The sequence below is a fragment of the Macrobrachium rosenbergii genome, chromosome 5 (genome assembly GCF_040412425.1).
Source record: "Macrobrachium rosenbergii isolate ZJJX-2024 chromosome 5, ASM4041242v1, whole genome shotgun sequence".
Taxonomy (NCBI): Eukaryota; Metazoa; Arthropoda; class Malacostraca; order Decapoda; family Palaemonidae; genus Macrobrachium; species Macrobrachium rosenbergii.
Window position 1 is genome coordinate 22,408,334 of NC_089745.1, and position 15,173 is coordinate 22,423,506.

Below are 15,173 nucleotides of genomic sequence, written 5' to 3' on the forward strand. Positions count from 1 at the left end.
TTTTTATTTTTCCTCTTTCTATGACTCCCAAGTTATGGAAATGTAAAAATATAAAATTTCAAAGTCTAATAATATTACCAAAGTAATGATAATTTTTTTTTCAAAAATACTATGCACTTCATAATATCCTGCGCAATAAATAATTTTTTTCTTTTTTTATAAATTTGCTTATTTTTTACACATTTGTAAAATAAGCATAAAGGTGAAGTGATTAAAGGCAAGTGGGGCTGCTCCATGAAAGGCTTCAGTCATGAAGCCTTTCAATTGTGTATGTTTGAGATCATTCAACAACCAAAACTCTAATTTGTCAGGCACGACACTGAAGCACGAAAAGCTTGATGATGGTCAATTGTGATACAATTACAAAGAATGAAGGATATGCACAGAGTAATAAGTTGTGCAGCTAAGAGCCAAATAGATGATGCACAGTACCTTTAATATTGCCTTCTGTGCTTTTAGTAAAACAGGAGGTTTGAAAATTGTATGGACAAAGCAATCTCTTTCATAACACCCCTAATTCAAAAGTTTAGTGAGAGGATTACTGCAAATAACACGTTTACATTTTCAATTTATTACAAAGAAGAAATATAACTTACTCAATAAAAATAAAGCAACTTTTAATCCTTTTACAACTACTAATGCTTGAACTTCAGCTCTTTCAGGTTGCTTAATATTTTCTTCTTTTTAGGATCTCAGGCCTCCAATTAATCGGGTGGGTCTCCTCAGACTGAAAAAAAGAAAAACATTCTACATTACAATGTCAATAAATTATACTCAATTCTCTCCTCACTATAAAACCTGCTGTTTCAACCTCAGAACTTTATTATAAATCCAGACAAAGCTAAAAAACCAGACCTCTATCACCACTTGAAATCTGCAGAAAAAATGTCAAAATATTTCCCTTTTAACTTGATTGAGCCCTTGAAAGATAGGTAAAATGAAATAATTCCTAACACTCAAGGTTACCTATCAAATTCCATCACAACCAAAGTAAAGTACAATTTCAACCTATCTGTGACAGGTAGAAAGTACAAAATCTTTGCAGAAAATAATCACCAAAATGCACTAATCTTAAGATCCATTAAAAACAGAAAAAATCGAAAGAAAATAATAATAGTACTAATAATAATAATAATAATAATAATAATAATAATAATAATAATAATAATAATAATAATAATCAGCAACTGTACCTTCAACCAAATATACTTCATTATAACGGTTTACAATTTCTAGAGAAAAATGCCTAATATTCTGGGCTCATACACTGACCAGATCCCTTGAAAATGGGTATGGGGCATGTGTTTGAGAAATAATAAAAAATCCTAAGGTACATTGCAACCTCGTTTCATCAAAATCACAGGAAAAAGAGGGAAGGAGTTGACGAAGAATAATAATAATTCACCTGTTAAATGTTAATAAATCAATTACACAAACTATTACAACTGTACGTCAATTATAGGAAACAAGCTACTGATGCTATTTTCTTAAAAAAATTTTAATTTATAAATCTGAAAAGCTGTCCTCTCTAACTCTTGTATAATTTACTTCCTATCATTTTCTGTACGTCATATATTATCAATACTGCACAATATATCAAATTTATAAAGTAATTTATATATTTCCTGGGTATACAAACAAAATGCCTTTAATGTAGGAGCATTTCTAAGTGCAATGTGGAAACAATTCTTGAAACTCAGGAACGTGGTGGCTTAAACATTTGGTATTTGTTAAATACCACTGCCTGTTATGTAGAAGACTCAACCCTTATGTGGGAAGAGTCCCTCAACTAACTGGTAAATTCAATTGTCATCTGGAAATGCCATGCTCTGGTCAGAAACATGAGCAGGGAAGAAATGACTCCTGTAACATCCTATACAATCTAGCTTAGGGTTGCAAGATTAACAGAGCCCTGAACAGGTGCAAGACATGTCTGTGCTCAAACTACAACCTAACTTTGGAGAATAAAATACTTCCCTGAAGATGGGGAAGCAAAAGTCAGGGCAGCTAGTACCTCAGTCAATCATATATGGATGGGTTCAGATGACAGTTTTACCAGTACATGGAGGGAATCACACCTAATAGGCAAAGCCTCAAAGATAGGACGCTCAATTGTGAACTATACCTGCGCTGTGGCCCATCCATCACATACTTGGCCTGACTACAGCCTGTAGAACTTGCAACCTTATGCCATTCAAGTACCTAAAGCAATATAACTTTTTGTTTGAGAGGAGCTTGGAGACTACACAACCTGTTGAGCAGCTACCACATGTTCTTATGAAATGGACCAAGGACTTGTAGGCAAAATTCCTTCAGTAAAATGAGTTGAAGGTAGTTTAGCACTGCCAGACACCTGTCCTCATTCCCTGTTAAATGGGAAATTTCTCCTCAAGCAAGGGATGGATCTGAGCTCCTGGCTTTAGATCTCACAAAGACCAGGCAACTGTCCTCCTTACATGATAAACTCTGGGAAGCGTAAAGATGAACACAAGACGATTCTACTTAGTAGATTACTTTCAGTAAAAACTGCAGGTGAGACCCAAGTAACAGCGAAGTCACCAAATTTGTTCAACATGTGCCCCTGGCGTCACCAGGGGTAGAATTTGTCCGTCACTGATGGGTGGTCTCTATGTAATATGGCATATTAGTGATGGGAAAGCAGTGTACTATGGCATGTTAGTGATGGGAAAGCAGCTTACTCTATCTCTTGGACAACATGGAACTTTCCGAATTGTAGATCAAAAGGTTTAACCTGATCCAAGACACCAATAACAACCAGTGACCACAGCAATCAGAAAGACTGTCTCACCTCCAGAATGTATTCTAGAGTAGAGTCTATTAATAGGAGGGATTTAATAAAGGAGCAGTGGTTGCTTTCCCAAGATCACTAAGCTCACAATCAAGCCTACTGGGATGTTTTATTCACAACAATATTGCAGTTACTTTGTATGCACAGCACTATTTTAATGGTATAATAGACTATTATGTATGTTTTATGCTCTGATGGCCTACAAAACATTCTTAAGTCTTGACATTTCTATCCTGCACTGCAGGGTGTGTGTGAATGGCCACAAAGCTAAAAAAATTCCACTTAAAATTGACAAAAATTCTGCTAGTAATGAAATCTGTGAGTCCAAGACCCACTAGTTTCAAAGGTCAACTGTACTTTGATAACAAATTCATTCATACAAAAGAGAACAAGATAACTATGGCTTCATCCAAGTGAACAGATTAGGCTGAAGTGATCTTACAACTGGGATCTGAAAATATTTTACAAAACTGTTTGCAGTAAAAGGTCTATTAAGAACAAAAAGTTCACTGAATAAGCCTAATGAATACATGAATAAGCATAAGAGTTTATTGTACTGTCAACAAACAGAGAGTTTATAAGGATTTTATAGAGCTTTAGTAAGCCAACCTCGGTCAGACTAGGCTGGGCTAGGTTAGCCTAGGCATGAAGTTTTTTCTGATAAACCCTGGCTACATATTTCAATAAAATGATCTTTACTGCAGTACCATAAAAAAATATGTTTTCCTATTACTCCTTGCTTGTGGGTATGTATGTGATCAGATACATTACTTAGCTTGATTTGTCAAAAAGAAAAAAAAAAAAGATAATTTGAAACTTACTGCTGTGTCATCTTCCTTGTATATCTTTATGGTTTTATCAGCATCACATGTTATAAGGCGTGATCCACTCTGATCAAACGTCATGGCGAAAACTCCAGCCTCACTATCCATCGACCCTAAAGAAAAACACAAAATTCTTAAATCTTTTAAAACACTTAATATTTCATAGTATAACCTCTCACTGGTCACTGTACATCCTTTATTTAACCAAACATGTGTGAAGACATCAAATATAAAGAATTATTCTATGGGCTCTGAAGGTATGGTTGAACCCTTTGACTGGTGAGTCACAAGCTTACTAAAGAGATATTAACTCTTAACTCATACAACTGCAGCCCTCAAACATATCAAATCTGTTATTTGGAAACAGGAAATTTGTCTAAAATGCGTGTTTAAATGCTAAAATACTTGAAACAACTCATAAAATCTTTGAAACTCCTCAATATATATATATATATATTATTTTACATATAATGGATAAAGCACTGGGGAAAGATTCGATATATTTTTTATGCCTACCAAGGTAACAGGGACTAAATTATGAGGCCAGTTTGTATAAACAAGCTATGACTGAAATAGAATAGAATCCTGGTGTCCACATGCATAACTTTAAAGATTTTAAAATAATTATAATTTCATAATACATAGGCCACATATAGTGATAGCGGTAGCTACTTGTTTAGTAGACAACTGCCAGAATGCACTATCTCCCCTCCACTGATATAACTGCCTCTGTCAACTCATCTCTAAGGCCAGGTGAAAGCCACATCCATCAGTAGGGTATGAATGAGGGGACTTCATGCAAAATAACAGTGTTTATAAAACCATGAGAATTGCTTTTACAGTACAGTAACTGAAGCAAAGTCCAGTAATGATATATAAGAAAAGCAATAAGTGTGAAAACATCAGCTTGAGTTTTAAACTGACTAATTTGTGGTCCTTATTAAATTCTTTGCAATTAAAGTCCAGAATAACTGGCCATTCCTGTCGACAAATATTTGGCTTCTCAAAAATCCATCACCTTTTACAAACATTAAACTTTATGTGATAATTTATGTGATAATCAACCTGATGACAAACAAAAACAGATCACAACCACTAGTGAATTGCAGTGTTCTTCATAACAAAAAGAGTGCAGCATTAAAGTAATTTAATTGTAAATTTCAATTAACCACACTTGTCTGATCCAAGGTATTTGATGAATAATCCAAAAGACCCAACCTCGTATGCAGACAGTGGGTTAGCACTCCCAAATAAACATACTTTATGGGAATAACCAAACTTCAATTAGCAGCACAATTCAAGGCCTATATATAAGTTAGCTGAAAGAATTTTATTGGACTTATTATTTTCAGTTCATCAAATAATTGAACTTTTGGAAAGAATCTGTTAAATAAATTTTAAATTTATTACATTTTAAGAATAAACCCTATGAAACAGCACTATGAATTAATTTCAGATCAGTGGTCCACTTAAAGTGCCCAGCGGGAGCTTTAGCCAAAGACGAGTACATTTCAACTGGAATACCTTTTAGTGACAGTATAATGATTTTTATGCATCTTTCAAAGGAAAATTGATAAGGATTAGAAAAGTAAACAAAATAAAAGTTTGGCAAACCCTTCCCTTTCAGGTCTTTTATAGTGGTTCTTATGGTAGCTGTAATGCTTTCTTGCATCATGCAGTATACTAACCCATACTTGAAATTATACTCTACTCAAGTATGTGAAATGAAGAACATCATAAAATATACATACATATACAACATGACAAAACTTTCATACTGAATGGCAAGTTGAGCTATAAGGAGTCTTACCATACCACTTCAAGCCAGAGCACAGGGATTTAGTAAGATAATGGTTAGTCACTGTATGAGCACACAATTGATGAAAGACAAAAATATTAATAAAAGTAGAAAAAATTTGAAGATTATTACCAGGCTGAACTGGTGCTTGTAATTTTTGGAAATTGTACCCGGTACGCCAGTCCCAAAAGTAGAGTGTTCCATTATCTGCACCAGAAACTAATACGCCTTCTCGGTTTACAGCTAAACAGTTGACAATGGCATTATGTCCAGACAGATTCTGCAAAAAGAGGTGTAAATTAATTACTTCAGTTCATAAATCATTCAAAAAAGGCAGGGAGAATAATAACCAAAATCCACAAATTGGCAAGCCATTACAAAAAAACAAATTAATCAAACCACCTCAAGACTATAAGAGGAGCTACTGTACATCAAAACAATCAGCAAAATTAATGCTAATGCTTTCATTCACAAGCCAATAAGGCAGTTGATCACTTAGATTCTCAAGGAGAAACCAGTACTTCAGAATGTCAGCTAAAGGCAAATATCTCAATTTCTGTCCCTGGAACATTTATAGGATTGTTAGCTAACAACCTTCTCAAGGTCACTACTGCCTAAATCTCTAGCAAGGAAAAACTGTTACCCTATTGAATACAAGAGCAAAATATGGGCAAACTTTTGGAATGTCTGACCAAAGAGGCATTACTTTGTTATAAAGAATGCTGTGCAACACTGCACCTCACCTATAAGCACAAGTCATTCTATTTCTTATGTGAAATCATCAGCTATACAGTAATATTCAACCTATACAACCTTTCTGCATTCTTTTAAATAGAAAGGTACTTGCCCTAAAGTGCACAATAGTCTGTCAATGTACAGCTATGACAAGAATTTTCAATTGAAGTGGAAGCAGAGATTGTCAGGCAAGAGCTCTGCAGGACGACTGCAGTTTACTAAGGTAAGCTCTTTATGCAAACAGTTGAACACTTTGAGCTGATTCAATGGTTCCCAAGACTTTGGAATGGGACAGTCACAATGATTCTGTCTCAGTGTCATCTTACTGGTTCCTTTCACTGCTTGTGCATTGCTGACCTTACATTTTTCAGTGGTAATATGGATTTTGAGCATGTCCTGACCATGGCCATGGCATTGATGGGGCTTATGGACTTGTGTTTCATATCTTTTATAGTCTGATGGCACCTGTCTGCTAAGAGGTTAAGGAAAATGCTTAACTGATAGATCAAGCTTGTGAAAGGGCAGTCCTGTGCATGTATTTGTACCTACTATGACCTACCAAAGAGGATGCTGAGCAACACTATTATACCCATGACAAGCAGTGACAAGTTGGTGAGATGACAAAGTGAACGGTTATGTCTCTGCCCAAATTTGAAAGACTGACTGATTGATTTTTCATTATCTGGCGTTGTCATGTATGCCCAAATTTGAAAGGCTGACTGACTGATTTTTCATTATCTGGCATTAAGTAATACAGGAACACTAAATAAAACCCATAGCTTCTGTAGAAGGCCAGCCTGAACAAACCTAAAAATGCCACTGACATCATATGCTACAACTTCTACAAGAATCTTGGCAAAGATGGACCTGCCATCTCACCACAGATTCCCAAGATTGGTGCATTCAACTAGTAAATGTCTCACAGTCAAGGGGACCAATCATCACAGGGACCAATCATCACAAAATAACTGGTAACAATCACCCACTGAGTATTTGTGCATTAGGCAAGTATGCCCCATGAGTAATCTGAGCATATTTTCACACTTCTAGGGAGATACAGTGTAAAACTTGTGATTTATTCAATTTTGATTAGATCATTCAAGATCCAACATTTTTGCCACATGTTGCAAGTTAAGGTTTTTGGGGGGAAAAAACCCCCTAAACATAAGTGGTACCTCCTGGAAGTAGAGTAACTGCTGCTTGTTTTACTAATTTACCTGCCTTTTCATTATTATGAACTCCCACATGTATTGGAAACCGTTTGTATTCAACTTTTTCCATAATATAGAGCCACTGGAAACTTTTAAAATCAAAGGGTTGACCATGTTGAAAACAACAAGGGCTACAAAATGCTTCCCAAGTCAAAGAAAATAAAGAAATTTCCTTTGTCCATAACTGCTATTGTTTCAATAGCTGTTAGAATACCATACAATTCTGATGTAAAAATTGAAATTAAATGAGGAGGGGGCCTATTACAATAAAATTCACAACAACAAACTTCAAATCCAATACCAGCACATGATTTGGAGTTATCAGAAGGATAAAATAAAAGTCACAGTGTGCCTCAACATAAGCCATAAAAGTTGAATGGGCTTCCACTTCCATCATGTAACTTAAAACCTTTGAAGAATTTGCAAAAATTTACTTCATGCAAATTCCACATTTGAAGAACTGGACCCTCCAACATTTGGAGGGTGTGATGTTTGTGGTACTGAACAGAAGATGGGTGCTGAGAGGTTTGCTCATCTACCAAAGGTTAGCTCTTCCAGTTCAAGTTCATAGTCTTACAAATGTTTCAGATGAATCTGTCACATGCACATGCTTACCGATTCCAAAAAAACAGAATGCTGATGAAACTGGGTTGCCTTACCACTCTGGCTGAAAAGTTTATGCAAACTCCTAATATGCATAGCTGAAACTTGTGGTGATTAGACATGATTACCAACCATGTTGTCTTTGGGAATGAATGGATACACTTATACACTTTCTGTGATTTTATACCATTCTTTAAAGGCTTGGTTCACAACTATCATTAAAGATTGATTTTTCAATTGTTACTGCTAGGAGAGTACAAAGTACCTGAATATCCTGTCATAATTATGTAGACTGCAGGGAATGGCTATATTAAATGTCAAATGCAATGCCATGGGGCAGTTTCCATCTCCTTGCCATGTTATTGTACTCATAGGAGGTAAGTACAAGATGACTTGTAATTTCTATCATCTTGGTATTCTATCAAACATCCAAGCAGACTTTCCCATGTACTTCCCAGATCTCCTTTACTTTCGTTCTGATTGCTGGAAAAAAGTCTAAATGGGAAGTCAATATTTCTGTAGCTTTTGATGTAATGCTCTCTGCCAAGCTGTCTTTTTGTTCTATTTTACCTCTGTTGGGTGGTAGCCTATGAAAGTTTTAATGTCTATAACACAATGATTAACTGAAAATAACCATTCTAAAATTTCAGAGACAATTGGGTGCTTGGTATTATACCTTCCCAGAGACTATACTCAAGGAGTTGCTTAAAATAATTTTTCTTGCCAAAATTTACCTTCTGTTAAAGCTATTAAAATTACATATAATTCTGGTACAAAAACTTATGACATGCTGCACAAACAACCTGTGTTGGGAAACCTTTGGCTCAGGTGACAGCAAAAGGAGAATGTCTGGAGTAACTGGAGTGAGAGTCCCCTGAATAATCACAATCCTATGAGGAAATCTCTTTACAATACCCTGCCACCAGGGTAAATGCACTTCTGTTGGACTGGTACAGCAGAAGGGGCAGAGATAAGACAGTCCAGGATGGCTGGAACTGGAGAGCAGGATGTCCTCTCACCTGGGAGATTGTAAAAGCTGATCCACATGAACAGTCAACTGAAGAGGTGGAGTAACTGTAGCAAATGGAGAAACATCAACCACTGGAGAAAGGTTACCCTAATGCACTTGCATTAACAGTATTAGACAGAACAGATGAGAATATTAGCATGACTGATGTTACTGATGCAGATGTGGGCAGTACAACAGGAATAGTTACAGATACTAGAGCAGCAAACAGTGACGTGAATGGCAGAAACAGCTAGCAAAGATAATAAACAAGCATAGAATGCAAAGCAAAAGCTGCAGGCACAAATACAAACAGCAGTAAAAGAGATGTAGCAGGTATGACAGGGCACAGTGGGTACCACTAACCAAGGAAGTGATTCAATATGAGTGCGAATGGCTGGCGCCACTAGAGGATCTAATGTGGTGAAAAGAGTTGGCATTATATAAACAGGACGCCCAATATCAATAGGTAACAGGAAAACCAGCAAGACCCAGTTCACACAAAGATGAAGCAAACACCACCCAAGATGACCAAACATCACAGCAAAACATTGTTCTGAAGTTAGTAAAAGGCCGAGTCCAACATTAGTATTAATACACTGGCTCCTCGGTATATGACTTTAATTTGTTCCAAATTCCAATTTGTACTACTATATTGAAATGTTTGTATATTGATCCAAATATTCCCATAAGGAATACAGGCAGTCCCCACTTACTGGCAGGATTGGTTAACTGTGTTTCGGCGTTACAGAGCTTGGCCAACGATGTCATTAACCGGATTTTTGGTGCCAGTAAGTGATTTTTGGCTCCAGTAAGTGGTTTTCGGCATTGGTAAGCAGTTTATCGGCATCGTTGAGTGGTTTATTGGGACCGATAATCAGTTATCGGTGCCCCGTTAACAGTGCCATTAAGCAGTTTATCGGCACCATTATTGGTGATTTTCCGTTGCTGGCAATTTTTGGTTGGCGGCACTCGGCCGGGAATGGAACTCCAGCCATTAACCGGGACTGGTTGTAATTGGAATTCAATTAATTCATCCCTCACTCATGAATTTCCCCCATACCCACCCTCTGCTCTCACTTTAATACAATTATTTTCAGCACAAGCACAATACATAGTTTAATTATTTTCAGTACAAGCACAATACATAGTTTAATGATAACCATATTCAACAAAATAAATAAAAGAATAAAGCATTTCACAATAAAACTCAACATGAAAGATGAACAAAATCATGTCACTGTGATGACGCACAGCTTAACTTGAGATAGAGATGTTTATATTGTTGAGGAGAGAAGGAGAAGAGACAGTGAAAACATTATGGTATGTACGTAAAAGCTAGATGAAGCACAAGGAGTTTGATGGAATCTTTTCAAATGAGACAGTCTGAAAAGATCTTTCCTGAATTGCAGGTGTGGAACATCCACCACCAGGAGAGGTAGCTCAGGAAACCATTCCCTTTGGGGAAACCACGGAGCTATCAAAATCATCCTTGTATTCTTCAAAGCTTGCAACCTGTCAACTACTTTCCTCAAAACAGCAAATGGAGGAAAAGCGTAAAGGTCTAGACTCCACCACTCTTGAAGAAATGAATCAATTACCCATGCTTGAGGATCCTGGTATAGACAGCAATAAACTGGGAGTTTTATGTTTTGGGCAGTCACGAACACAGTCATGTTTGGTTCTCCCCAAAGGTTCCATAGATTCTTGCAGACCTGTGGATGAAGAGATCATTCTGAAGTAAGAACTTGCCCTTTCCTGCTGAGTTAACCTGCGATAACACTGTTTCTCCCTGGGACAAATTGAGCTAAAAGAATGATGGTCTTGGACTCTGTCCACATAAAAAGTCTCTATGCTAGCATGAACTGATCTCTTGATTTGTGCATCCTTGCCTCCTTATGCAAGGGAGTGAGGTTGAATTGTTGGAACATAACGCAATCGTCTTGTCCCCGACTAGATGTTTTGCTTTTATAGGACCCTTCCAAACTGCCAAAAGCTCTAGGTTGTTAATATGCAGCTTGCTCTTCTCTACAGTCCAACTTCCTGACATTTCCATGTTTCTCAGAATGGTTCCCCAATTTGCCTTCAATGCATCTGAGGACAATTTGAGGTCTGGGTTCTTGAAGTCTAAAGGCAGACCTATCAGCAGTCTTCACTGATCTCCCCACCAAATGAAGAGAACCCAGAAGATCTAAAGGAACCTGCTAGTGTTGAGTGCAAAAGGCAAGACTTGTCCCTAGAAGTCTTGAAATGAAACTGATAAACTTCTCGAAGGAGGCCATATGTCCCAACAGAGGCAGCCACTTCTTGGCAGGAGGCCTTTCTAAGGGTTGAAATTCTTTCAACAGTGATAGAAAATTGTCTATCAATCTCTATGTAAGAAAAGCCCCCAAAAAAGTGTGTCTATCGTCATCCCCATATAAATGATCAGCTTGGTCTGAATAAGCATATACTTGTCGACACTGATCAAAATGCCCAGCCCCAACGTTAGACACAGAAGATAATCCTGAAATGAATTTCCGAGAACTAACCTGTTGTCCAAGAAGGAACTCTGATACCAAGCAGTTGACTTTATCCTGCTATAGGCCCCAACAAACGAGTAAATACTTTTGGTGATTTGCTCAGATAAAAAAGCAGAGCTTAGATTTTTGATTTTCGACGATGTTCCGAAGACTTTCCTTAAACCGGGGACCTCTGTAAATACTTTTGGCTGATAAAAGCAGAGCTTAGATACTTCCTAAACTGAGAATGGGTCAGGAAGTGGAAGTTCAAATCCTGCATGCTGACAGAAACCATCTAGTCTCCCTTCCGAACGGCTACCAGGACTGAACTGAATGACTCCAATGAAGCCTTGGGAACAAGAAAAAACCGACGGTAAAACCTTGGTGACTAGTCTAAAATTGGCTCAATGGCCTTGTTGAGTAACAGCCATCTGATCTCCCTGTGTGAAGAGGGTGGGCACAAAATGATATCAGGACTGTCAACAGGGGTAAAAGAATAACAAATGGTACAAAGTATCCTTCCACGAGAACCATCACTACAAAAAGTTCTTCTCGAAGCTTTCCCAGATACTACAGAAACTCTGTACACAGCCTCCTACTTGACCTGTTACAGTTGCCTTTGCATTCTTTCACTTAGAATGTGGACCTTGGTCACTTACTGAAGCATATATACTCAGGGCAGCTTGGAGTATTCTGTACAGAATTTTCATTAGAAAAAGGCTATAGGGGCATGATCCTTGAGGGAAATCTTCAAAAATTGTGCTAAGAATTCTCTATTTTCCTGATTTGAGACATCTTTGGCAATGGCCTTAAACCCTTAGAAGCTAGGGAAACAATTTTGAGATGTCAAAAACAGTAGAGAGGTTTTCACTTACAAGGTGAAAGAACTTGAAAAAAAACTTGCATCTGGAATGGAGGAAGGGTGAAAAACAGATATTATATCTGTGTCAAAACACCTAGCTCTAAGCAGCTTCATACACCTGGAAACTAAAACAGTGGCATTCCGATAAGCTTTAAGTGGTGCACTTTCAAGATCACCTCAAAATTTGCCTTAACAAAACCAATTAGTCTTAACTTACTTGTTTTAACAGTTGCCAAAGTAGAAGCAAACTAAAAAGCACCAATCAACCGATTCATTTTCAGCAAGAGGGAGTGAAAGCAGAACCACACAAAATATGAAATGGTTAAGACCCGAGGGAGAATTAACTGAATCAGGCTGAAAACCATCAAGTTTAAAGGAAGAAGTGGGACGGTAGAAAATTGTATATCCATGGACAAAGACGAGGATGCAGTACGCTCCAGAGAAGATGCAGCTGGGACCACCAGCAATGACATCATCGGATGCCAGTGATAAGTACAAGATGGCTGGGAGGGAGATGGCTGGATAGGAAAAGGTAGAGGGTTTTCACATGACGTCATCATTCAGAGAATGCATCAAAGTTGAGCCAGAGACAGTTGACAGAGAGGTGGCAAAGGCCACAGACCTTTGCCCTGAAATACTCCTTGGTTCCCTGACAACAGAGAAGACCAAATAAAGCAGGGCAGTCCACAGGGCGGGCTAAAGACATACGGAGGCTCTGACACCTTCTCTCTCGCAGGGGAAACAGATAAAGGTCAACCACTACAGGAGGAAACAAAATCTTTACCCAATAAGTAGGCTAGGTATTCTTCAATTTTCCTATAATTTTTCTCTTTGAACCACACACAAGAGCATAAGAAGGCAGAGCAGAGGGAGTGAGAGAGGTATCAACCAATCAGGCAATGGAGGAGTAGGAGGAGCAACACAGGAAGAAGATGGAAAAGACTGAGTAGGTTTATGGCCAGACTTAATGATTCTATATAATCTTTCGGTCTCTCGCATCTTCAAATGCTTTACAAAGTTATTCATCTTCTCACCAGACCACTCCTTACTTTCTTCAAAAAAATGGAAAAAAAGCACGTTCATTCTCCCTACAAGTAATATACGCAGTGTCAACATCATGCACAACCAAAACACTTGGTTCACACAAAACTCATTCCTGCAAAGCCTCGTGCTTCTATCTCTGCTCCTTGTAGATGGTATAATGTAAAAGCAGAAAACAAGAAAAATACCGTGTAGGAGAAAATCAGCCAAAATTAGTCAAAATGATTACAGCCAATTCACACCTAACGAACGAGGACACAGCATGAAGAATTCTGGCAAAAATGTCAACATTCCAATGAAACCTGGTGGAAACAGGTGATTGCAGAGACAGTCTATCTGGGTCACCCAAGTATTATTCTTTTGTTTATTCTGAATGCTGATCAGACATAACGATGCAAAGATGTAAGCTAACTTTAACAGTAGGTAAGATTCATCCCAAATAATATGAACCCCATGTATCCAACAGTACAGAATAAGACAGAACTACAGAAATACACTCAACACAAAACAAAGGCAAAAACAACAAACAGTGGAAAAAAATAACACAGGATATTTATAGAAAGGTGGCAAGCCGCAAGCAGTAATATATAATCAACAATTATCAACTAACTTTTCAAGAGAAAAAGGAGGAAAGGGAAAAAAATACATCAGATTAGGTGAATGTGATAAGAACTGAAAAGGGTGAATCATCAATAAAAAGGAATTAGACTTTTACAAACTCTTTAAGCAAAATAGGTGAGATTCTTTTTACCAGTCCACAGACACATGAAGTATGATTAGTTACTACATACCAACTGATCACAGGCACCCATGCCTGAAGCCACTGTTAACTACTCTGTATCTCCTGTCTACATGACAAAAATACAAGTTTTGGGACATTCCAACCTCGAGCTCTGTATGGTTGATGGGTTTCTAATGAAACAATCTGATATTTATGACTGCAGTTACGTCACAGCAAAAAAGCACCATGCAATCAAGAGGCAAGTAAGACGAATGGTGTATTAACATCAAGAATGCAGAGATGAGGGATTATATTAATTGTATGGAGATTGAAATGAACTAAATGTTTATGATTAAAGACTGACTACTTGCATGTCAAGTAAGGACATAGTCAACTTCAGGGAGATCCTTCTTTCCTGAAATTATAAATGTTTCCTTCGCATGAATCTTTTATATTCTAACTTTCTAAAAGACCAAAGTAGTGGCTTTAGTTAGGTTAGGTTCAGATTTGTTAAGAATCTTCATCATTGGCTTTTCTATCTCTGGCAAATATTGAAAAGGAAACACACTTACCTGAACAAATTTGCCTTCTGGACATTTCCACTGTTTGATATTATCGGGAGCCCCAGAAGCAAACATATACAAATCTGGATGTGCAACTAATGACCTTACACTTTTTTTGTGGTGTGTAAGTGTGCATGACGTTTTCCCAGCTGCCAAATCCCATAATCGAATTGTAAAATCATGTGACCCGGTTATAACCTGAAGAAAAGGATGAAATGTTGATTAAAAACCCCTTAAAGTCCATTAAACATTTCTAAAATGAAATTATGCCAGCAATATATGATGTACTCATAACAGATCTATATCACCTCTAAAAAAAATACTTTTCATTATCTTTACATAAAAAGAAAACCACATTTTTTCAGATACAAACCAATGATTCATAAAAATATCTTTTACACTAGTTTTAAGGGTCAGACAAACTTCATAATCCAAACTGCCATAACACTACTGGCTTACTTACTAATGAGACTTCCCCATTTGGAATATCTTTACTCAT

At 37.3% G+C, this 15,173-nt stretch overlaps 1 protein-coding gene across 1 annotated transcript; it reads right to left on the reverse strand.

Annotated features, from left to right (window-relative positions):
* Positions 1 to 555: 555 nt before the first annotated feature.
* Positions 556 to 15,173, reverse strand: Tango4 (transport and golgi organization 4). Its single transcript, XM_067104589.1, has 5 exons — positions 15,138 to 15,173; positions 14,684 to 14,872; positions 5,564 to 5,711; positions 3,631 to 3,746; positions 556 to 727 (listed from the first exon to the last, which is right to left on the reverse strand). Exons 1-5 carry the CDS (start codon positions 15,171 to 15,173, stop codon positions 668 to 670), a joined length of 549 nt encoding a protein of 182 aa, XP_066960690.1. The 3' UTR covers positions 556 to 667.

What these genes read in the sequence shown, in the direction of transcription:
- Tango4 (XM_067104589.1), bottom strand. Translation starts at nt 15,173, where the DNA reads ATGAGTAAAGATATTCCAAATGGGGAAGTCTCATTA. An exon ending in CAGAAGGCAAATTTGTTCAG is followed by an intron (nt 5,712 to 14,683) that starts GTAAGTGTGTTT and finishes CTCTTTTTGCAG; the next exon opens with AATCTGTCTGGACATAATGC. An exon ending in ACAAGGAAGATGACACAGCA is followed by an intron (nt 728 to 3,630) that starts GTAAGTTTCAAA and finishes TCTTTTTTTCAG; the next exon opens with TCTGAGGAGACCCACCCGAT.